Source organism: Branchiostoma lanceolatum, chromosome 2 (genome assembly GCF_035083965.1).
Source record: "Branchiostoma lanceolatum isolate klBraLanc5 chromosome 2, klBraLanc5.hap2, whole genome shotgun sequence".
Lineage (NCBI taxonomy): Eukaryota > Metazoa > Chordata > Leptocardii > Amphioxiformes > Branchiostomatidae > Branchiostoma > Branchiostoma lanceolatum.
In genome coordinates, this window is record NC_089723.1 from 6,538,100 (window position 1) to 6,562,104 (window position 24,005).

Sequence of the window (24,005 nt, forward strand, 5' to 3'; positions counted from 1 at the left end):
CGATTTGTTATTAAGAAAATCGGGATATTGTAGAAACCTAAATGATGTAAAGTTTTGTCACGTTTGGTATGAAATGTTCAAACGTGTTGAGGATTCCTATTATGTAATATTTCATATTGAGCGACTTGTCAGACCTACGCAATGCATTATGCAAAACGATTTGTTATTAAGAAAATCGGGATATTGTAGAAACCTAAATGATGTAAAGTTTTGTCACGTTTGGTATGAAATGTTTAAACGTGTTGAGGATTCCTATTATGTAATATTTCATATTGAGCGACTTGTCAGACCTACGCAATGCATTATGGAAAACGATTTGACTTTACCTAACACAGATGAACTGCCATGATACATGCTAAACTGACAGATTTATCTAAGACCATATAATGAATATGCACAAACGTACATTTGGTCTGTAATCGTGGGTGTTGCGTGTTGATTGCTCCGCTGTTCTGTATGTCTACAAGTTGATTCACCCATTGGAAGTTATTACCTGAACCACATAACGAAAATTGCAGTGATTTCCTAGGTTTATTTTACCAATGCTCTTTAGAACCACAATCTCTCTCGTTTTCAGGGAAAACAAGAATCAACAAATGAACTACAAAATGTCAATTGAGATATCAATGATTGAAACCCAAGATTGGTACGCAGAAATGTTCCTTATTCTCTACGTTATCAGTTGGAGTAAAACATTTATTCCATCGCCTACACTCCCAATCCATTCTATCGCACCGGTAATGCCTTTACATCGCGGCATTGCCGGGGATAAATCGTTTCAGTCGCTATCGTTAGCTACTAATGAAACCTTCCTGAATGTACCTGTACCGACGGTCCTGACTCACTTCTGGTTCAGATTAAGTCTTACAACATCCCAGAGTCGTCTGTTGGTGAGGCAGCTCGATTAAAGCGCATCCTCATTTCAAGAGAGAGGTATAGCCGCTCATCGATCACATCGAAACACCCCTGTCAAGGGAAATTGTCAGTGCTGAGAGAGAAGACAGTGGGGAGAAGGTGAAGGTATGCTCGCGTGGTTTTCATTTTAATTTCATTCCATATTCCTCGTGACAACGTAGTGGTAGCTTCGCGACAACATATTGCAGTACTGCAGAAGACGGATCGAAGATCATTTCCAAGGTAAGCGAGTACGTATATTCATCAGTAAAACTTTACACCCTTGTAGATTCTTTTGACTTCAACTTTTTGGCAGAATCGAGACTTGAGGTCGTAGACGTTGATGAAGGTTAGACATCCAGGTAATAAGATACGCCAAAAATAGTTACTCAAGCAACTAGATAAAATTTTCAGACAGTCAAACGTTCCAGACAGCATCCGCTATCTTTCGTCATTGACTAAGGAAAGATCTGGCAGAACAAGAATAAGGTACATTACGTTGATGAAGGTTAGACATCCAGGTAATAAGATACGCCAAAAATAGTTACTCAAGCAACTGGATAAGATTTTGAAACAGACGTTTCAGACAGCATCCGCTATCCTTCGTCAGTGTCTAAGGAAAGATCTGGAAGAACAGCAATAAGGTACATTGTTACGTTGATCAAGGTTATACATCCAGGTAATAAGATACGCCAAAAATAGATACTCATTGACAAGGAGCTGGATACAATTTCGAAACAGTCAGACGTTTCAAATAGCATCCGCTATCTTTCGTCAGTGACTAAGGGAAGGATCTGGCAGAACCAGAATAATGTACATTCTTCATGTAGGCTTCTACGACAATGTGGTTAAGCCAAAAATAGTTACTCAAGCAACTGGATAAAATGTTGAAACAGTCAGATGTTTCAGACAGCATCCGCTGTCTTTCGTCAATGTTGTTACTCTCATCAGCATTCAGTGACTATACCAGCAGAATTGAGGAAGTATCGGGGCTTGACTTCATTGGATTTCAACCTATGGAAGTCCTCAGCTGAACCAAATAGGGAAGATTGCGTTCCCCAGCAGCCGTAGTACGGTACATCAACCATAACGGATTGCTTCGACAAAATGAAATCATGTATGGCCTTAGCTTCCCAAACATTGTACCTCAAACTCATTCGACCCAGCACATCGGCTTTATGAGATACCAAATAATTCCCTGCAACCAGTAATAACTGTAGGCTGTACTTCATGGCCAAGTAGCCGTGTGAATCCAAACGAAGACGTCTATGACGGAGTGTGCATACAGAATAAAGTACGCCCCAACCTGTGAGTATAGTCGGCCATAACTTTTCACTCTTTTTACAGCCTGCCTTTTCATATTGCAGTAATAGACTTGCTATCGGACAGTTCTATATGGATCGCTTTATGGAACGGTTTATGGCCTAATGGTAGATTAACATCATTGTTTGTTACCATAGGACTATGAGTACATTTTTCTTCACTCTTACTTAGACCCCCATTCTACTAGACGGTCATCTCACTGCGACCTAGATTGACTTTGTGTAATCCTTGACTTCAAAATTAGAATACATTGTATAATGCAAAATGTAAATGTAGGACTAGTACTGAAAAGACAACAAAGCACACAAAGTGTAAAGAGATTCGATTTTTATCTATGAAATTTGCGATTCTGTCAAATCTCTTAGTGAGGGGGCGTTACACAGTTTAATGCATCGTCTGAAAAAAAGTCGTTTGGATCTGGCTTCTCACGTGACTCATGATGATGTCACGAATGTCACATCCAATGGTTATCAAGCGTAATCACGATACGGGCCACGGGCTTGTTGTGGGGGTTATCGAATTAAAGTCAACAGGCAAAGACATCGGACCATTGGTGATTGCATTGCCCTTGGAAATGTGACACGCACAGATAACTTGAACGTTGCATGTACAAGGCTAAAGCCCTGGTCCAGCAAGGTCGTATGGCTGATCCATCATTTTGGAAAGGGCTAGAGGAAGGTATTATTGGCTTTCAAATGGTGATGCCATGTTTACCGTCAGTCCACGTGATTAAAGCCCCCTCTCACTGGATCCGCGGCACGCTGGCGGCGTCGCTGCGTCCTAAACTGGATTTGTGTTACGCTTGACTTTATAATCGGAATATCATTCAAAATGTACAAGTATGACCAAAAAGACAACAAAACATACAAAGCTTATAAAGATCCTTTTTTTTTGTAGATGAAATTCGTAGATTGCTTTGTCAATTCGATCGGCCGCAGTGACTGCAATCACCGAGCGACCATTGGGCGACCAAAATTGGATTTGTGCGACACTTGATTTCATAATTGGAATATGATACGAGATGCGAAGGTGTGAATTAAAGGACGACAAAGCACGTACGAAACGTAGAAAATTTCGTTTTATCTATGAAATTTGATGAGCACTCTGTCAAATTCTAGGTCACAGCGAGATCGCTACCACAGTGGAATGGCGGTGCAAGCGACCAAAATTGAATTTGTGCGATCCTTGATTTCATAATTGGGATATGATAAGAGATGCAGAGGTGTGAATTAAAAGACGACAAAGCACGTACAAAGCGTAGAAAGATTCGCTTTTTGTCCATGAAATTTGTTAAGCAATTTATCAAGTATTTGGTTTCTCATCAGTCGAAGCCTCCAGTAAAAATAGGGCTATTAATATTTTTCTTAATTTTTCCATTTTTTTGCATATTAAAATAGAATAAAAACAACAACATTATCAGAGGAACAGAAAAACACACTATGATAAAAACATAAATACCACGGATCCTATGAATACACGTAATATATAAGCGGAAAGGGAAACTGAACACAAATCAGAGCTGTTCATGTTCAACAATGCTGCAAAATTCCATTCTGGACAAGACCTCTATGCTGCAGTCCTACTGGAATCCTCGTAACAAACTACCACTGGGCCAATACCCGATCATTCTCACAACGGCGCCACTAACCAACAAAGATAAAGAGTTCCTCCAAGTCCCTATGTTTTCATTAAACATGCCTTCTACTCTAGATAGTTTTCCGTTTCCATGCATAACATTTGTGTCTCAATTTGAGAAACTACCTCCGGGCCAATACCCGATCATCCAACAACAGTGCCAGTGACCAAAAAAGATATAGCGTTCCTCCAAGTCCTTATATTTTCATTAAACAGGACTTTTAAATTTAGTTGGTTCTCAGTTTCCATGCATATCATTTGTGTATACTGACTTGCACTACCCCACAGGGTCCTTTGTAGAACACTTGTCTATATTTATAGGGGATAAAGACACAGCCTATTACATGCCACGAAACCGGCACAAATATATTCATTCATACTTCTGTTTCAATAGACGGCCATCTCGGTACGATCTCGCTGCGACCTAAATGGGATTTGTGTAACCCTTGATTTTATAATTGGAAAAACATGCAAGATGTAAAAAATATCACTGAAAATACAACAAAACCTACAACGGGTAACAATGTTAGTTTTTTGTATCTATCAAATTCGCGATGTGTCAAATTTTAGGTCGCAGCGTGAACGCAGCGAGGTCGCCACCCTGGTGAAAAGACCCGAAAGGGGGTCCGACCCGATCCGAAATGTATAGGCCCATACAATTAGGTTACCAGAGTTCATTGCATTCAACATCCTCATTGTTCCCGAGAACGTTCACTATGCGAGAGAACCACTTATTGGACAGAATATTACTGAAAAGATTTGCATGAATAACACGTGCTCATTTAAATGCATCGCCTTGTACCGGGTCAAATGTGAATTAAAGAGCGCTGATAGTGTATCCATTCACAACGATACCTGTTGTCAGCTTTATCGGAGATACCGGCAGGCGATCATGAGAGGTCACACACTAATCTTCCTCCATATATGACGAGCCTTCGGTACGTTCGGTTGTTCTTATATATCGTATATATATATATATAGATATACGGGAAATATTATAGGAGATAATCAATTCAGGAGCTGACGGCAAGGTTGTATCAATGACATAGGTCAAATCGCATGATCCTCGGTTGGATTTGGCAAAGGCGAGGGAGGTAAAGCAGGTAAGCGTCGTTTGGCAAGTTTTGCATTAACGTCTCAGCGTGTTGGGAGCCAACGCCAGGCTACTTTGCTACCTAGTCACGATTTAGAATGATGAGTAGATGGATTCAGAGTAACTGCAGCGAAAAGGTCTTCCTGGAAGAAAGGTGCTATTTGCTATGTTTGTCAGGTGAATTATAGGGGGCTCTCTATAATGTGATGAATGGATGGCGTTTCTTATGTGTTCCGTACGCATATGGTTTACAACGTCAGAGATCTGTCTCTATGTGTAACATGAAGATAGGGCTGTCTTCCTTCGTGTATTGTATTAACAGTACGGTCTCGTCAAGGTTACCATCAATCTAGTAGATCCATTATTGCGCATATTCCACAGGGTATGGATCATTTTGGGCTTGTCAGAATGCACCCATTTCGGACGTGTTTGGCGGCGTCTAGTCATCTTGTTTGATGGTTGTATACATGATATTTCACGGGTGTTGGATGGTGTGACCTGTTGTCATGTGGTCTGATGTAACCATTTCTCTTTGATAGGAACAAAATGGTTATGGAATGATAGAGGCGATGGACATCAAGCTGGTGATTTGTACCGTCGTCTTTGCCTACTGTTTGGGTGAGTACGCCACATCAACTTTCCTATCTATCATCAACCGGGCCTTTGGGGGGGGGGGGCTTAAATAATACACTTTTTACAGCCAACCCGTAACCATCAGCCAGCCTGTAACCATTTACCATCTGTTCGCAGAGAGGAGGCTGTATGTACGCTAATATTTTTTTTTTCTTATTTTTCTTATTTTTCTTGTTTTTCTTTGTACGAAGAAATTTTTTCTGTCAGCAAGAATATTATTCTGTATACAAGAATCCCTGTTCTAAGCACAAATAAGAATCCCTGTTTTAGATACAAATACGATTATTTTTTTCAAACCAAGAAATTTCAGAAAAATTATTCTAGTAGAATCAAAATTTTCAAAAAAATATCTTGAGGAAAGAATTATTTAAATTATTTAAAGAATTTATTAAAATACCACATTTGACCAAACAAAAACAAATCTTTAAGTAGGACTGAGAATTTTTTTCTTCTTATTTTTGTGGAAAGGTCTTATTAGAGAACATCATACTAGAAATATTTTCTTAACTTATAATAATATTAATATATAGAAGTGTTAGAATACAGTTGAGGATTTCAGGCATTTTATTGGGCGAACAAATAACGTGTAAGATAACTAAACCAACAATTCATAACCTGTTTTCTTTGAACATACATTTTTCAAGATGACTATAACTTAAGATGTCATCAAAGACATTTATAAAGATATTGCACGATATACAACATAGACGAGGATGTATAGAAGGGTTAGAATACGATCGAGGAATATCTGGCAACATTCAAAAATGAGATAAGATAACTAAGCACACAATTCATAATCTGCGTTCTTAGTACATGCATGTTTCGCGATGACTGTGTGTAAATATAGATATGATAAACCGGGCATCTGGCAACATGCAAAAATAAGATAACTAAACAAACAAGTCATTGCCCGTTTTGTTTGAACATACATTTTTCACGGTGACTGTAACAATAGATGCTATCAGTGGCATTTAAAAAGACATAACACGATTTATAACAGTTAATCAAAGCCTTACTCGTCCGTTTCATACCTTTCCGATCATACAAATCAAAACGCCTTCATGATCGTACCAAAATGTGGGCAAAAGGGACAAGAAGTCGATATAGTCGGTGAAATATTTTTACTGATGATATTGGCCTCTTTAGACACTGAATTATGAGGAACGATGACGGGTGATTTATCAAATTGTATGACTCTAATAAGAAATTATGAAAATTCTTGACTACAGCAAAACGATGTGATATATCGTCTTATCATGTCTTCTGAATGCATTATTGTTTAAACCACCATGCTTTGACTTGGATGCAAGAAGTAAATAACGTAAGAAGGATATAGCGTATTCTTGAATGGTTTTGATAAATGAGTGACTAGTAGCAAGAATTATTTCCTGCCCAAGTAACTATGTGATATGGATTCTTAAATGGAAGATGAAATATGATAACATATTGAGGGTCTATAGTTTTAAACAGGCCATCACTCAATGCTTCCTTAATTAATACATATCTGTTGCTATGATATACTGCAGACAATTCCAGGTATTCCTGTTCATGTGTAATACATGTGTAATACCAAGGCTCAGTCCTTCCTATATAATGTCCTTGGTAATACATGTGGAGGCGCTGTCAGTGCAGTTTCAACCAGATGTGTTGATAGAAATACTTCGTCCTAAGAAATAGTACGATGAAATAATAAGCACGTCAAGTTTGATTAGAATACCAGAAACATATTTAACGTTGAAAAGCTCCAATTATCAATTTGCAACACAAATGCCAGATGTAATGCAAGATATCAGCTTTTGGCTCACAAACGCTCCTTAGAAGTAATCAATAGTATGTTCATTTCTTACTTATTTCCCAAGAGGAAATCCATTATTTTGGACATGACAGTGATATATGTGCCTTCATTTTGTAGCTGAGAAGCCTATTATTTAATGAAACATTAGGGAGTTGTGATATCTGACTGTGGGTGATCTCTAGCGAGAGACATCGAAGAAGATCCGCTGCTCTGATAGTTAAAGTAATTATCTGTCGTCTGTGACATAGATTTATGGCGACATTGACATTCATATCTCCCCGCCCCCACCCCCAGCAATCTCTAATCGAAGCCACCATTCTACTAGACAGAGATCGTGCTGCGATCTCGCTGCGACCTAAATTGGATTTGTATCACACTTAATTTTGTGATTAGAATATCATGCAAAAATGTTGAAATATAACTGTAAAGACATGAAGCAAAAACCACAACGCGTATTTTTTTATGCTGCAATGTCCGTAATACTTTTCTCTACCATGAGGGGCATATCCTACTGAATATGGCCTATGAATTTTATATTCAAGCAAAATATACCAGATACAAACTGTAAGCTGGGGTAAGAATTGAAGAATATCAATCACAGTCGCTTCTTTTTGATTTTCAAATATGATCCATCTGTGGCTGCAACCATAAAATGTGTTTAAACTGTATTAAATATTTCATGGTGGCTCAGTGGGTTAAGCCATGAACCCATGAAGCGAGAGTAAGTGGTTTCAAGGATGACTGAGCGCCGATACCTTTTGAAACCGTTCTAAAAATACGCAAGACTTGCTGTCTCTTGCACAGTTTTTTAAGTACAAAACACACACACACACAAACATGCACGCACAAGCATACACACACATGCACACACATGCACTTATTCAAAAACATACATACACACACACAGACACTAAAACATACACATACATACACACGTATACACAATCACACACATAGTTATTACATAAACACACACACAGGTACACACTCACAAACACACACACGTACACAGACACACACTCACACACGCACACGCACACCCATACCGTCACTCACACAAACACGCACACACACACACACACACACACATGGACAAGAGCCTCTATAACATCTATCGTACGCAGCCTACTAGTACATTACGTAATGCTGCACCGTTGAACTTCATTGACTTTTAATATAATCGCCAATTTTTCGTTACTGCTTTGAGCCGACCCCTAAAATGAGAGGCGACCCTTTAAATGTCACAGCGAGCGGCAATCATCCGCGGACTTGTCTAATTGTAAAGCGTTCTGTGAGGATGGGCGTGTGAGTTGACAGCGTGATTGAATGCGTGGGCGGGACAATAGCACCAATTCAAGCCTATTCGCGAGATATCTTTGCCTTTTGTGACTGGTGGCCTTGTGGTTGTATTTTCCAACACCTGCCTTTTAGCTGCCAAACATTAGCATTCGGTGCAAATCAGAAGTATTGGCCTTGGACAAATTCCACCAATCCAGTCTCCTACCTATCTAAGTGTACAGAAAACATGCAAGAACTAGAGTTATCTGTGCTATACTTCAGGTTTGTTAATATATTAGTTTAGAGATTACGGGGAATGAATTGGTTTTGAATTTTTATTTTTATTTTGTGATAGTTGTATGCCGATTTGTTAAAAATATAGAGGACGCTAGCGTCCCCAAAAAACACCCCTCCCAATAAAATATAATGGCGACCCTGTGATGTCACAATTCAAGATGGCGGCCAGCACACATGCCAACGGATCCAACAAAGGTTTTGAAAAAAAGGCTGTCAAAACTCACCTACCTGAAGTTTAGTTGATGAAAAAAGCTCACATTGGCAGCGTAGCCTGACACCTTAAGTGTCTGTCTAGTGATTTTGGGTCGATTCCTAACGGCAGAAAGTATCGTTACAGCTTGAAGATGACCTTTTATAACCTTTGACCTCTCTTTACAAGAAATGATCACATCCAGACTGAACTTGTTCTACAGTGTACCGTTTTCCTAACACAATAAAAATAGCCACAACCCTTACCTGTAGTTTCCAGCTCCAAAATGCCACGATTTTCCAAGAAAAAACCTTCTTACAGTTCTTTAAACAAGGTGAGCTGAAGGTCAGTCTCATTAACATAAAAATGCAACATCTGCGAATGCCTGTAATTGTGACCTTTGCCCTACTATCATGAATTTATCTTATGTATCTATCGGGTTTGGTCATCACTGCGGCGAATATACTCCCAATGTATGTGTCTTTACGAAATTAAGCACGACTAGCTTTTTCATCCAACATGGAGAAGACTTAAAATATAAGATAAACCTGCAGGCTAGCCTAACTTCAATGGAGGTTTTAGTTTTTGACCGAAACTCCGGCAATATCTAATTTCTATCAAATATCACAATTTTTAAAGCACAATGTAGATGTCTCATGTGGAAACAAAATATATCTGCAAAAATGCAGACAAATAAACAGACCAAAAACAGTAACCTACCAATAACAACATAATTAGTAGCCGCTTCCGTAGAATGTCTGATTAATGACTAGTGCTACCAACTCTGAACTGTACTTCCTGTCACTCTTTGCGATAATCTTCCCACTCACTTCACGCCAATCTACTAACAGTGTGTTCACGGACACACCAACACGAACAGACACACTGAAAACATAGTAGACTGAGTAAATTTTCTTTACTAGAATGTGCCCTAAAGACCCCCTCTCACTGGACCCGCGGCACGCTGGCGGCGTCGCTGCGTCCTAAGCACGATTTGTGTTACCCTTGGCTTTAAAATGGGAATATCCAAGCCTTGGGGAGTATCATTCAAAACGTACAAGTATGACCAAACAGACAACAAAACACAAAAAGCTTAAAAAGATTCGTTTTTTGTCGATAAAATTCGTTGAGTGCTTTGTTAATTCGATCGGCCGCAGCGACGCCGCCAGCGTGTCGCGGGTCCAGTGAAAGGGGGGCTTGAATCGTACATCTGCCTTCACTCTTTGTCTTCTTCAGCTCATGGATTTGCGAGGTGCAGTAAGTACGGTCAGAGGTCACCCAAAGGTACGTCTACATTGACATTGTACATTCATTGTTCATCTTCAACTGAATTGGTCAGCTTGTTTGGGGCTTTAGATAAATAAAGCAGTAGAATTATCATCGATTCTAAGGTTATGAACATTACTATTTTGAGTTGTAATACCTGGTATATTAACTTAAGTGCAGAGTTGTATAACGTTGATTTAGGAAGAATTTAAACCGACCGCCAAATTTGAAAAAAAAAAAAAAATTTTCGACTGGACCGCTCAGTCATCTTCAACTATCTGACCTAATCGCTCTGAACACGTGGCTTTATGCAAGTGTGACGTCAACAATAGGTCAAAGGTTGTTGGAAGTCGATACCGTCCCCTAAGCCCGGTTGAGAGAAGGCTGGTGCGCCCTGGTGTAAATTGCCTTATTTACTCCTCTCACAAAGTAATCAGTATTACATTGCTTGTTTTTCATATCGTTGTTGCTGGTGGTGGTGCCAGCATCTATCACCTTATACTGTTTTAAAGGCAACCAAAGTAATATTTGTGCTCAAAAAATGAAGAAAAAAAATAATTCTGAAATCTTTATGGTAATGACATTTAGAAACACTGTTTAGCACATTTGCATAGTAGCATCAAACTTTGAGCATTTTAAAACCGCGGATAAACGTGCCGTACGATGATCCCCTTAGTTTCGCAACCCTACAAAAACGATTTATAGTGAGTTCTCACATCACAGAAACGTCATATTTTTGCATCATGGACGTCGCTATACGTTGTGATAATGTTGTTTGAACTAATCATGTATAGAAATGACTAAATAGATACACTTTCAAAATTCAAAATTTTCGGGCTTAGGTTGCCTTTTAGATCCAGTACTTAAACCGTCAAGTGACTTAACTTTGCACTTTGTTTTACCAGCATGTGGGCGCACATTGACAGCGTACCGAGGGGAAATCAAGTCCCCGGGCTACCCCCACCCCTACCCGCCCGCCATACGCGATGTGGACCGCGTGTGCACGTGGATCATCGCCGTACCGGAAGGCCGCGGGGTCAAAATCACTCTACCACGGTACAACCTCAACTACGACAACAGAGAAGACCAGTACGATGAGTTACAGATATTCTCCGACGGTTTGTGCAGTGACAAGGACAAATCTTACCTCGGAAATGACACAGAGACGTCTGTTATAAACGTCCCAACCAACATGGCCTGTGTACGGTTTGTTCGGAGGGCGAGTGAAAATATTGGACATAATGGATTCACTCTGTCGTACGAAGGTATGTGTTCCATTCTTTGTCCTGCCAATAAGGTTATATATCTGCCTATAGCCTCCTGTGACTTAGGGAGGCCAAAGTGAAAAGTTCCTGGGAAGCATTTTTGAAGGCACATTTTTAAAGATATAATCATCATAAACAATTCGTCTATATGCTGTACATAGCTCTTACCAAGGTGAATAACCACTGAAAATTTCAGAGACGTGCGATGTTGGGAAGTACTATTTTATTGATGTTGAAAATGGGAAATATCACATATTTTGCTTCAAAAATGCAGAAAAATTTGCTCACAAGTAAGGTTTAAATAACCCAATAATCTAAAAACTAAGTATTGTACAGGCTTCTTCTTGCAGATATGCAATAAACCGTGTAGGGTCATGCTATGTACACAAGACTGACCTTGCCAGACATGTCAGACTTAATATAATGTACCTGTAATTAGTGACATTGGTTAAAAACGAACACAAATTGAGGCCAAAAACAGAGGTGGAAAAATGAAATTTCTTATTTTTGGGTCTACAAAGCTGGTTTTGGACTCAAAAGATGCCTTTTAGTACCAAACACATGAAATGATTAAAAAAATTCAAATTCACCTTTTGATTTTTGTTATTTATGCAAATTTATGAAAATATCGAATTTCGCAAAAAATGCTTTTCTGACATGTTTGTCCTCTTGTATCTCATGCTTCACATCCCAAACACTCTCAAGAAGGCTAATACAACATAACCTATATCAGTGCTATCATAATCAAAGCAGACTTGCTATATATCATGTTCATTTCCAGAAATAAGCTTTATCGAAAATGACATTTTGTTCCGATTCCTGAAATATTGTAACACATGAACCACTTCAGCCAACTCAAAACACCACTTCCAGTAGATTTAGAACTTCAACTTTTCAATTACAATGTCACTATATAATACATGTCACAAGTGTTTGACAACAATAAGACAAAGCAATATATAACCTGAGAAAAGAATGCCTGAAGATGGCACTTTTGATAAAATGCCCCCCTCCCCATCCCAAACAATGCAACATGAGCCACTTTTGACCAACTCAAAATTGCACTTCTAATGGTCCTAGAGGCTCAGATTTTCGCTCACAGTGTGACATGATGCTATATTCTACTTACATACTGCACAAAGAAACATATTCTATACATATCCTGAGAAATTAACACTTTAAAATGGTATTTTGGATACCCCCCCCCAACCAAAACAATGCAACACGAGCCACTTTTGACCAACTAAATATTGCACTTCTAATGGGCCTGGAGGCTCAGATTTTCACTCACAGAGTGCCATGATGCTATATTCTACTAATATCATACACAAATAAACTTATTGTATACAGAAAAAGAGAAAATCATATTTGAAAATGTTTTTTTTTAACTGCCCCCCTCCAATCCGAACAATGCAACATGTCATGTGACATGGGCCGGCCGCTTCTTGGACGACGAAACTGAGCGAAAGGTATCCCCGTCTCTGGATTCACTGCTCTCTGCAGGAGATACAGAAAGAAATTGCATATTGAGCTATAAAAAGATACAAGACATATAACAGTCAGTACAAAGCAAAGGCACCATAGTAATAATGAATAGTGTCATTTTAGTTTGTTCACCTTTTCTTACAGAAGACGAAGCTGAGCTAGAGGTGTATCCTCGTCCTTGGAATTGCTGCTCTCTGGAGGAGATACAGAAACAAAAGATATATTTAACAATAAAAGAAACAATATTTTATACTTAATAAAAATGTACAAACTTGAGTAAAATAAGTGATTTAACTCAGCTCACCTATCGGTACGGGACAATGTCACTGAAGCCGAGCTAAAGGTGATTCCTCGTCGCTGGATTCGCTGCTCTCAGCCTCAGGACCGTGATCCCCTTTATCCAAGACAAAAACATGTGTTCTGGCTTGGATCCTTTTACAGGTGTCTCGGTGTATGCATGCTTACTTGTAGCAAACATTTCGATGACATCCTTTTTGTGAGAGATGATGTACCCCTTGTCCGCCTTGACCTTGGAATGGATTCATCTTCAAGCCTAAATTGGATAAATTACAGAAGGAAGTAAATATTAGAACAGATGTAATGAATTTGATGCATGGTACAAACAATCAAGTTATTCTTTACGAGAAATTTGTTTTATTTTGAACCCTGGAATACCTGGAAGGGTAACCATTGGGTACTAATATATAGTAATGTGTTTCTCACATGTAAAGAACACAACAAAATAATTTCCCAAAATGTGAGGCCAAAGTTATCACTTACCCTACCACAGTCAGCGAATGAATTTAAAACCTAGATAAATAAAATTAGGAGTGAATCACGTACACTATATGTGGCTAGTTCGAGACCGGGATGCTACATGCAGAACTGTCCCAAAGATAATGAAGGAAGGCAAAATGGGGAACATGAATTTCTAATCAGAATCATCGTGCGCCCCCCTCCCACCACCTAACACAACAAGAAAATGTTCTAAATTCGCCGTCAATTTGTGAGGTATAAGACAAAGAAAACCTACCATATAATTCCCATAAACTACATACACGTGCTTTGATTGTACTTTGGGTTAAAAAATCAACTACGTGACCACAACTCACCCAAAAGTTACGGCGTTCCGGACAGCAGCAAAAAATGGCGGGTGGTTGAGAGCGTTGTCTTCTGGGTGCCTCCGGCAGACACTCGCCGCGCCGATGGCCATCGCACGAACATACTTGCTTCAAAAGTCATAAAAATCCACAGAAAGGTGGAAAACATTACTATTTACCTGTACATTCTATGCGGAACTGTGTATCTTTACGGAATTTTGTGCTACGACTTGTGGAAAAAGGACCTATTTTCTACACCGCACGCACCAAACTTACACTGCACCACGTTATCCCCGCATGGGCAAGTTGGTTTCTCCCGAATACTAGCTTTCAGAAGCTGGTCGTGGATTGGCTGTGCGATTTTAGACAGCGAAGCGACGACCTATCAAAAATAGTATTACATCCAGGCCCATTACGGGCGCGCGCACTCTGAAATACGGGTATAGGATTTAATACATTAGCGCGGGTGCCATTTTGAATACGCGGACGGCCCGAGCGGCGTGAAAACGGCCTTATGTACAGTTTTCAATTTGCGATAAAACTTTATGTAGAGGGTTATACTTCACCAAACTTGGCAGAGTTATAGAACTTTTTACGTTCTTTCAGACTATGTTTTTGGATTTTAGAATTAATTCGATATTTTTTAGTATTGATGTAGCGGAACTGCCCCTGGTGTTAACATTTCACTTTGGCCTCCCTAACAGCCTGTGTCCTGCTGAAGCTTGTGTATAACTGTTGAGCCTATTACCTAAACACACTCAAGCATCGCCAAAAATAGTTACTCAAAAAACTGGATAAAATTAACAGTCAGGCGTTTCAGACAGCATCCGCTGTCTTTCGTCAGTGACTAACGATAGGACTGGGAAACCAGATTTATATCAAAACTCTGAATGGATATGTTAATGAGGTTAAGAAAATTTAGGATGTCATGACGTAGTCTTTAAAAGAAGATTAATTCAAGACAAGGTTTATGCTAATAGTTCTCAAGCACACTCAAGCATCCCTTGTGGGCATATGGTAATGTCAAGCTCATGAATTAGGCAACCATGGCTGGGTACATTGGTTCCACCATCCATCCATCCATCCATCCATTCGTTCATTATCTCCATGAAAAATAAAGATATAGTTTTGCAACTTTCTAATTTGCACAATTAATGAAACAGCGTCCTAATTCATCAAAGTGGTAAATGAGTAGTTTAGTTCAAGGTATTCATGGTTATCAAGCATAGATTATGTAAATATGGAAGTCATTTGCATAAACAGAATAGTAGTAATAATAGTAGTAGTTCTAACTCATGCATTAATTCGCTTTTCATCTTCTGATTTATCTCAAAATTATTTCAGCAAGGAACTTTCTCCTAGTTCTCCACACACTATTATGTGGTTCAAATTGTTTGCAGTTCAAGTCATGTAAGATTTTTCATTGCCCATTTATTTCATGACTACATATCATATGTTTGTCTACAGTAGCAAAACAATTGGTCAGACCTGTTCAAAGCTTTAGATGGATTATAACACTCTTCACTCTAAAACACAACTCTTTCCTAGCAAGTTGTGCTACGTTTGAGGATTCATATGGCAGAGTAGTGCTGTATCGTTTCAAATTCATTAGTAACAGTACTACTATTATATGATGGAAGAGTGACTACTCTAACACACGTACGCTTGCACGAATTGTGAAGGACGGTTCAATGTCATGATTGGCTTTCCCTTGCGTCAAAGCTTAGTTAACATGTTTGAGAAAGGGGATTTTAATGTTATCCCTGTTTTTAAAAGATTTAGTCGACCGGGCAAGCCATGCATTAAATCAAAACCTTTGTTCCCGGCTATCATAGGGCCACAGAGGCATGCAGTCACACGGCTATGGATTTTCCCAATATCACTTAATCCTCCGCTTTGAGATCACAATTAAGATGAGCTGGTTTACCAACGGGGAAGATAAAACTAAATGTGGTCGAATCTAGAACATCAATAGCAATAATTTCCTATCGCTATGCCGTGGTACGCAGCATAGTCCCGGTCGATGCAAGTCGATGAGGGTTTGATTTGAGCGTCTTTGATTCTAGGATCTTTGCGCTACAATCAGTTACTGCTATCAGCGGGTGTTAAGCTATTGAGGCTGGCTGCATTGAAGTGAGCACTTATACGCCAGCGATAGTTTGAAGGTGATACGTTTAACCGTACTAAGCATATCTGACGAGCGAATCAGAAACATTTTAAAGACCCAGGCTTTAGTTATAACCATGCATGATACAAGACTGACGTGCTTGAGAGCCTGTGTAATGCAACACCGACGTTCTAGCACTCCGTGGATGTGGGAAGAAACGTAATAAGCTTTCGGAGGGCAGTTTAATTGCTTTTCTCATCATTTTCATACTAAAGCAGCGTAGGTGCTATCCTGGTAATTACTGAAGTGACTCGATTAGCGGACGCTAACTAAAGCCCCTATCTCACTGGACCCGCGGCACGCTGGCGGCGTCGCTGCGGCCGATCGAATTGACAAAGCACTCAACGAAGCTTTTGAATTGTGTGTTTTTTGGTCATACTTGTACGTTTTGAGTGATATTCCCATTATAAAGTCAAGGGTAACACAAATTCAGTTTAGAACGCAGTGACGCCACCAGCGTGCCGCAGGTCCAGTGAGAGGGGGGCTTAACCAGTATGATACCCAGACTAGTACTACAGTAATATGATAATTACGATCACTGGTTAGGGACCTGACACAATGATTTCCTACTTGGTCATAGCAAGAAAATCCAATTACTGGATTCTTCAAATTTGTTCTTTCACATCTTATTCTCTGTTAGTATTTGTTTTCAGAAATATCTCTTTGCAATTTGCGGCATTGCTCATGTTGTAGCTGCTTTGCACGATTTATATTATGGTATTTTATTTATTTATTTATCTTTAGAAATGGAAGAAAATTGATGCTCTCGCGGATGTCATTTGTACAATCAAAGCAACATGGCCTTAGGAAAAAGAAAAAAGAAAACAATTCCTAAATATAATGAATTATCTACATGCTAAATTGTCTTCATGCATTCTATAAGTATATAGGTATGGTACAAGTAAAGGTCACATAGCCAGAGGCTGTAGGGACAGTGGGTTAGCAATCCGCTGTGTCTTGGGCACGCCATTGGAAGACAGAGCCCATCCCTCTCCTTCCATGTTCTACAGTCAATTACATACAGACGATAACTTTGGAGCTGTATTCAATGCTGTTTTAGATCTCAGACTAGTTTGAAAAACCCGCCCTGTATTTTCTAGCCAATCAGAGAGGCCTTTTCATCATATACATGTTCAGAGAGGCCTTTTCATCATATACATGTAGTTTCCCGCCCGTTTGATAGTATATCAATAACAAAGGCCTGATGTGAATCGTCTGTCAAAATTTATTACCTTCGCTAAGAGGGTTATGTTTTAGGTAGCGTTTGGATATTTCTTTATCTGTATGTATGTATGTATGTATGTATGTATATATGTATGTATGTATGTATGTATGTATGTATGTATGTATGTATGTATGTATGTAACATGTATGTATGTATGTGCTTTAGGCCCCCATACCACTAGACGGCGATCGAGCTGTGCTCTCGCTGCGACCTAAATCGAATTCGTATAGCCCTTGACTTCATAATTGGAATATCATGCCAAATGTGAAATTTGACTAGAAAGACAACAAAACACACAAAGCGTAAAAAGATTGTTTCTTTTTTTAAATTCGTTGAGCGCTCTGCAAAATTTTAGGTCGTAGAGAGCGCGCGGCGAGAGCGTCGTCCTAGTAGAATGGAGGTATTAGAAGTCATAACTGAAGAAGTTATTGATATGGTTTATCATAAAACTTGTTTTCACAGTAATTTCTGCCACTGGTGAGTGTGGAGCGAACCAAACCGTTCTTACGGTGACATCAGACGAGGGATATATCTACAGCCCCGGTTACCCGTCCAGTAGCTATCCTCAGGGTCTGGACTGCACTTGGCTCATCCAAGCCGATCCGGAACAAATCATAACAGTCACTTTCCTGGACTTCCAACTCAGCTACACGACGAGTTGTGACTACGCCACGGACTTCTTACAAATCGGCAATAGTAACGATACTTATGACTTCAAGTACTGTGCTAGTAACAAGCCTGAGCGGTTCGAAAGCAGAGGGAGTCAAGTGTGGTTGTCGTTTGAAACAGGACGGTGGACGAATAAAGGCTTCTGGCTCAAGTACCAAAGTAAGTGCAGTCTTTGTTTATTGTTCATTGTTTACTTGCAAATAGAATAACAATAACCCTTATTGTTCATTCATGCCCTATCACGGGCTGAGTACAGGCATGTAGATACAAAATACACGGTAACATTCATATAATGACGCTGACAGGATTTCTAATACTAATCTTTAAAAAATGGTTCTAAAACTACTCTTTTAAAGAGAATTCAAACTCTACAACTGGATACGAATTCGGAGATTTATCTATGACTTCTCCGAATAAATCTCCGAATTCGTATCCAGTTGTAGAGTTTGAATTCTCTTTAAATATTTTGTTACCTGGATGTCTAACCTTCACAAACGTAAAACTACTCTTATTCATAGGTTTGGCTTCTCGTCTCTTTGTGATGTTAGAAATATAAGTTGAGATGGACTTGTTTAATATTGTATGGTCAAAACGCATAATAAAAATGAATTTCTCAATATTGGACATAAATTGAAAGTGTGGAAACGTTCCCATAATATAATCAAACAAAACATCTATCGTTGCTATATTAACTACAATTTACAATAAAACCTGCATAATGTGACGTCACAGTGGATTGCTCATTCCTTGATTATAAGTTGAGTTGATCAATAGAAAGTTTGGGTAATTCCAAATATTTGAGTTGCAAATTGTAGTTTAACTTTGATGCAGAATGACTTCTATCAACAAATGAACTTTCAAGCACTGAAACGAGTTATTTGGTTATAACAGGGAAAAAGAACATGGAAACCAGAAACTTCTAAGGTTTTTCTTTACCACGAACTTAATTCCACCACGATAAACCGGTTCATTGTGTGACTGTAGCGCTACTATTGTTTCAAACGCGATCTCAAAAACCACCACGAACATTCCATTCCTACCGCGAAATTAAATCCCCACGAACATTCCTGTATTGACAGTACTGCATTTCAACATTACAAGATAGCCTTTTTGATTTGCTTGAACAGAAAAAATCAGATCCATAAAAAAATCAAGACCATAGCACGTACAGGTCAGAAGATATAAAACTCTGCTGCAGTACAAAGGTCTCCTACCAGGGGGCCCATAAGTGACCATGACCCCTGTCTTACTAGCACCTACTAACGAACCAAATATCATCGTAATCCATCCAGAGGTTCTTGAGTTATGCTGACTACAATAATCCGGCAACACACACACACACACACACACACACACACACACACACACACACACACACACACACACACACACAACTATATCTATATTTTTCATGGAGATAATAATTGTATGACCACTTCTGTAACATTTGTTCCGCAGCTCTGGGTAGACCTTTAGCGGCGGATCCGATGAACTCCGTGCTGAGTCAATCCGGCAATGCCGCGGGGACAGAAAATGAGTTAACAGGCGAAGCTCCGTCCGATGGTTAGTGGGATGTTACATTTTCACTATCATCACCATGTAGATATGGCATGGACTTTAGTTTTCATCAGTGACACTGTGATTTTTGCATTAACAATCCGTTCGGTTCTTGATATCTAACATAGCGTTCTTCTTCAATGAAGGTTATAAATTCAGGTAATAAGATATATAACTTTATTGCACAGCAATTGTACAAGGTACAAAGTATGGCATTCATTGGTACATAGATAACATTCTATCAGGCTAACCAATCTATGCAATGTACATGTGACAGTTAAAGCCCCCCTCTCACTGGACCCGCGGCACGCTGGTGGCGTCGCTGCGCCCGATCGAATTGACAAAGCACTCAACGAATTTCATGGACAAAAAACGAATCTATTTGATAGTCTTTTTGGCCATACTTGTACGTTTTGAATGATAATATCATTATGAAGTCAAGGGTAACACAAATCCAGTTTAGGACGCAGCGACGCCGCCAGCGTGCCGTGGGTCCAGTGAGAGAGGGCTTTAGATATTCGTTTTCTTGTGAATTACTGCTTAATATTCTCAGTCCAAGTCCAAGATAAATAGCGTTTACTGAATGGCCCTCAATATAGAATTATTTTTCCGTCTTTTCCACAATAAAATGAATTAAAGCGTACAATAGGAAAATTAAAGCGATCATCCCTATTTTATGCCGAAGAGAGAACTGCTTTATTACATGTACATAATTTCATAAATTCACGGAATAGTTTCATCCGGTTGCTGAGTAACTGAATGAAAAGATTATTTGTACACAACCAAGTGTTTTATTCATACCGACGTTTCGATGACCGTCTGTGAACTTCCTCATGGCAATTATGACTGGTTCACTTTGCACTGCAGCTATAGGTGTCGCTGCTTACAGATGCGGTTCCAAACTTAACGTATTCACATAAAGTATATACATAGATAATTAACGCGGTGTTTATAATGCGGTCCCAAATGTAACGGAGTGACTTGCATACATAAATGTTGTCAAGTATAGTAACAATAATAATAGTCTTTATTGCATATTCCTGCCCAGATGGGCTAAATGCACAAATGACCACATGTGGCCTATAAGAAGCAAAATGTAAAACATGAATTAATAAAATGCTACATTCTTACATTTAAAAGTAAAAAACAAACAAAACTGTGGACTATTATTAAACTAATGTTGAACACCTAATAGTTTCTTCTTTCCTTTTGAAACCCTTGAAAACATAACTACATACTTTGTCTATTATATGTTCGTTCTTACATGACATCAGGTATATGAAAGTGTCCTGCTTTGACATTTTTGTACATTTCTTGTCAAGAACATTGCAACAATTATCATCTACATTATTTCATTTCAGCAGGAAAGCGGTCCCAGAGCACAGAAGAGCTCCTGAAATCAAGGGCTTCCAGACTACACTCGCCATTCTTAACTCTATCAGTACTATCATTTATACTTTGTTTTCAATACGTGTACCTGTGACATACCATTCAATCGTATAAAATACAATGGTATATTGAGTGTGTGTGTATGTCTTTTCGTGGGTTACAATTATGTACATGAAAGATCATCTACCTCTTTTGAAGAATCATCTAATACCAAAATATTGGCAAAAACTCAATTTGCTGTCCAATTCTTGGGACGGTGGAGAGTTTGATGAGTCTGGCTCGGCAGTGGCTGGAAGGTAAAAATCGTTAAAAGCTTTCCATTAATGTTGTAACGTGAGATGTATTTATATTTCGACTCATGAAGCAATATGACATGGCAAAGATCCTGTTGTAAGTTAAGTGTGTTCTTGTGTTGTGAATAGGTGTCAATATGCAAGGAAAACTTGTAACAAAATTTACCGGCTTTGTACAATACATCTTGTCAACAACATTCCGCTCATAAACTACTTCACTTTTATCTTGTATCTTCTCAAATACACACACTAGTACGGTCCAACAGTCAAAAATTACTCACTCGATTGCTTTTACCTGTCAAGGACGCAAGTTTAACATTGCCATTGGTGTTTTTGATTAGAGTCAATAGGTGAAAAGAAATCCAATACTGTTGGGACCAACGATGTCCAATACTGACACATGGGAGCACGTGAGCATAGTTTATAGTAGGTAGATTTAAACATAGTTATTATGTTTTGAGAAAATACGTGATCTACATGAGCTGTCAAGATATTATATGCTAAATATTCGGAGAGGTCGAAATGGATTGCTTTCTCTTTTGTATTCAGAGCAAGTGCAACTAATAAAGTCACTTGTCTGCATATATTTGTTTGTGTGTGTGTGTGTGTGTGTGCGAGTGTGTCTGTATGCGTATGTCATTGTGTGTATGTATGTGTGTGTGTGTGTGTGTGTGTGTGTGTGTGTGTGTGTGTGTGTGCATGTGTGCGTGTTTGAGTGTGTACTGTAAATTATTAATATAGCGGCAGGAAAATGTAGTGGTTGGGGGGAAATGGAGTAGGTCACGGCACTTAATTTTAACGGTGGGAACAAAAATTACTGTTTCAAATATAAGTGATCAAATATTTAAATCAAAAATTACAGTATGTGTGTATGTGTATGTCACTGTGTGTGTATGTCACTCTGTGTGTGTGTGTGTGTGTGTATGTGTGTGTGTGTGTGTGTGTGTGTCTATATGTGTGTGTGTGTATGTGTGTGTATGTGTGTGTGTGTGTGTCTGTCTGTCTGTGTGTGTGACCCGTATTTGTGTATGTGTTTGTGTGTGGTACTGATCTACATTCGTTTGCATCGCGTTTGCCTCAACTATCATAACTTGTAGAATAACAACCACATTCATGTTATTTCCAATACGATATGTCACTGACCAATATATTCTTGACGATCGTTGTACCTTGTTTCTTGATGTAACGACAACATTGATACTATCCTAAGCAAATACAATGGTTGTTGTATGGCCTACACACGTATGCTCATGCATTTATAACAATATATGTTCCAGAAAACATGTTCAAACATTTAAAACAATGTTTATTCAATGAATCTTGGGTGCGTTGAACAACTCAGTACGCATGTGAACAAGCGTGTACACCGTAAATATATACCAGGTGCTCTCTTTCACCCACCGCTTTTCCCATCTAAGATGATGATCTTTGCTTTCCTTAAGATGGTAAATGAAAGTCTCAGCAGACACATTCCGAGATGATGTTCCATGTAGCGTAGCAAGGATGTTCAACCATTATCTGTCCCTTAAGGGTCTAAAATAGGTACTCTTCCCAGCGTTACTGCCTGCTAGTATCGGAACTCAATTCTGCTTGCATTGTACAGCACTTGCCGTAATGGGCAACTAAACGACGATTGATTAAACAATAAGAATCGTGTGGCTACTTATAGGTCTTATCAAGCACCTGTGACCGTCATCATTAGAAATCTATACATTCAAAAAATAACCTAATTTCTTAATTGTTTCTTCAAACATCTTTTCCTCAATATTTTCATTGCAGTTTCTGTGTATGTGTATGGAGTTGAAATATTTCCTAAGATTGATTCTTAGACTTTGAAGTGATATTTGCGGTGCGATACGCATGTGAAATAATACACACAGGAAAAAAGTCATAAGAGGTGATATGGATGACGTTATATCTCGCGGCTAACCGAAGCATTAAGGTGCCATATTGGCAATGCAAACCCACGTTGGCTGTGATTAGCGTGGGGCAGGTGGGAGTGTCGACGTACGAAAATGAAGGGGGCTTCAGGGTAACACATCATTTGGCTGTTGAAGCCTTTGGTGAGGCGTTCCTAATCAACTTCAGCGGCGCCCATCGATTCCCCCTCGCTGCAAACCACCCGAAAGGCTACGGAAAGGCCGGGAGAGGAAGACTACCCCTTGTCAAGTACAAATACAACGTATTTAAAGCGGCCTCTCGACCAACCACCCCCCCCCCCCCTCCCCCATTTGTTTCATCGGCGATCACGGAGCGACCATACAGCGACCAAAATAAATTATATTTGTGTGACCCTTAATTCTATAATTAGAATTTGACCCTTGATTTCATGATCAAAATATATCATGCAAAGGTATGATTAAAAAGCCAAGAAAACATTTGAAATGTAAGATTCATTCTCTATCTAGAAAATTCGTTAAGTGATCTCTCAAATCTTTGTATGCTAATTGG

At 39.1% G+C, this 24,005-nt stretch overlaps 1 protein-coding gene and 1 long non-coding RNA gene across 3 annotated transcripts; one reads left to right on the forward strand and one right to left on the reverse strand.

Annotated features, from left to right (window-relative positions):
- Nucleotides 1-4,707: 4,707 nt before the first annotated feature.
- Nucleotides 4,708-22,136, forward strand: LOC136426698 (procollagen C-endopeptidase enhancer 1-like). Of its 2 annotated transcripts, none has more exons than XM_066415451.1 (7): nucleotides 4,708-4,790; nucleotides 5,485-5,563; nucleotides 10,375-10,422; nucleotides 11,310-11,669; nucleotides 18,109-18,474; nucleotides 19,774-19,878; nucleotides 21,234-22,136. In XM_066415451.1, exons 2-7 carry the CDS (start codon nucleotides 5,503-5,505, stop codon nucleotides 21,353-21,355), a joined length of 1,062 nt encoding a protein of 353 aa, XP_066271548.1. In that variant the 5' UTR covers nucleotides 4,708-4,790; nucleotides 5,485-5,502; the 3' UTR covers nucleotides 21,356-22,136. The 2 variants fall into 2 exon arrangements, with proteins under 2 accessions (XP_066271548.1, XP_066271549.1); XM_066415452.1 differs by having other exon boundaries at nucleotides 21,237-22,136.
- Nucleotides 11,878-14,527, reverse strand: LOC136427252 (uncharacterized). The gene is made up of 4 exons (XR_010754387.1): nucleotides 14,267-14,527; nucleotides 13,459-13,707; nucleotides 13,287-13,348; nucleotides 11,878-13,166 (listed from the first exon to the last, which is right to left on the reverse strand). It is a non-coding gene; the product is annotated as an uncharacterized lncRNA (long non-coding RNA).
- Nucleotides 22,137-24,005: the final 1,869 nt, after the last annotated feature.

Bases quoted from the DNA above. Each gene is read 5' to 3' on its own strand.
- LOC136426698 (XM_066415451.1), top strand. From the start codon at position 5,503: ATGATAGAGGCGATGGACATCAAGCTGGTGATTTGTACCGTCGTCTTT. The intron at 10,423-11,309 runs GTACGTCTACAT...TTGTTTTACCAG, and splicing joins CGGTCAGAGGTCACCCAAAG to CATGTGGGCGCACATTGACA. The intron at 11,670-18,108 runs GTATGTGTTCCA...TTGTTTTCACAG, and splicing joins ATTCACTCTGTCGTACGAAG to TAATTTCTGCCACTGGTGAG.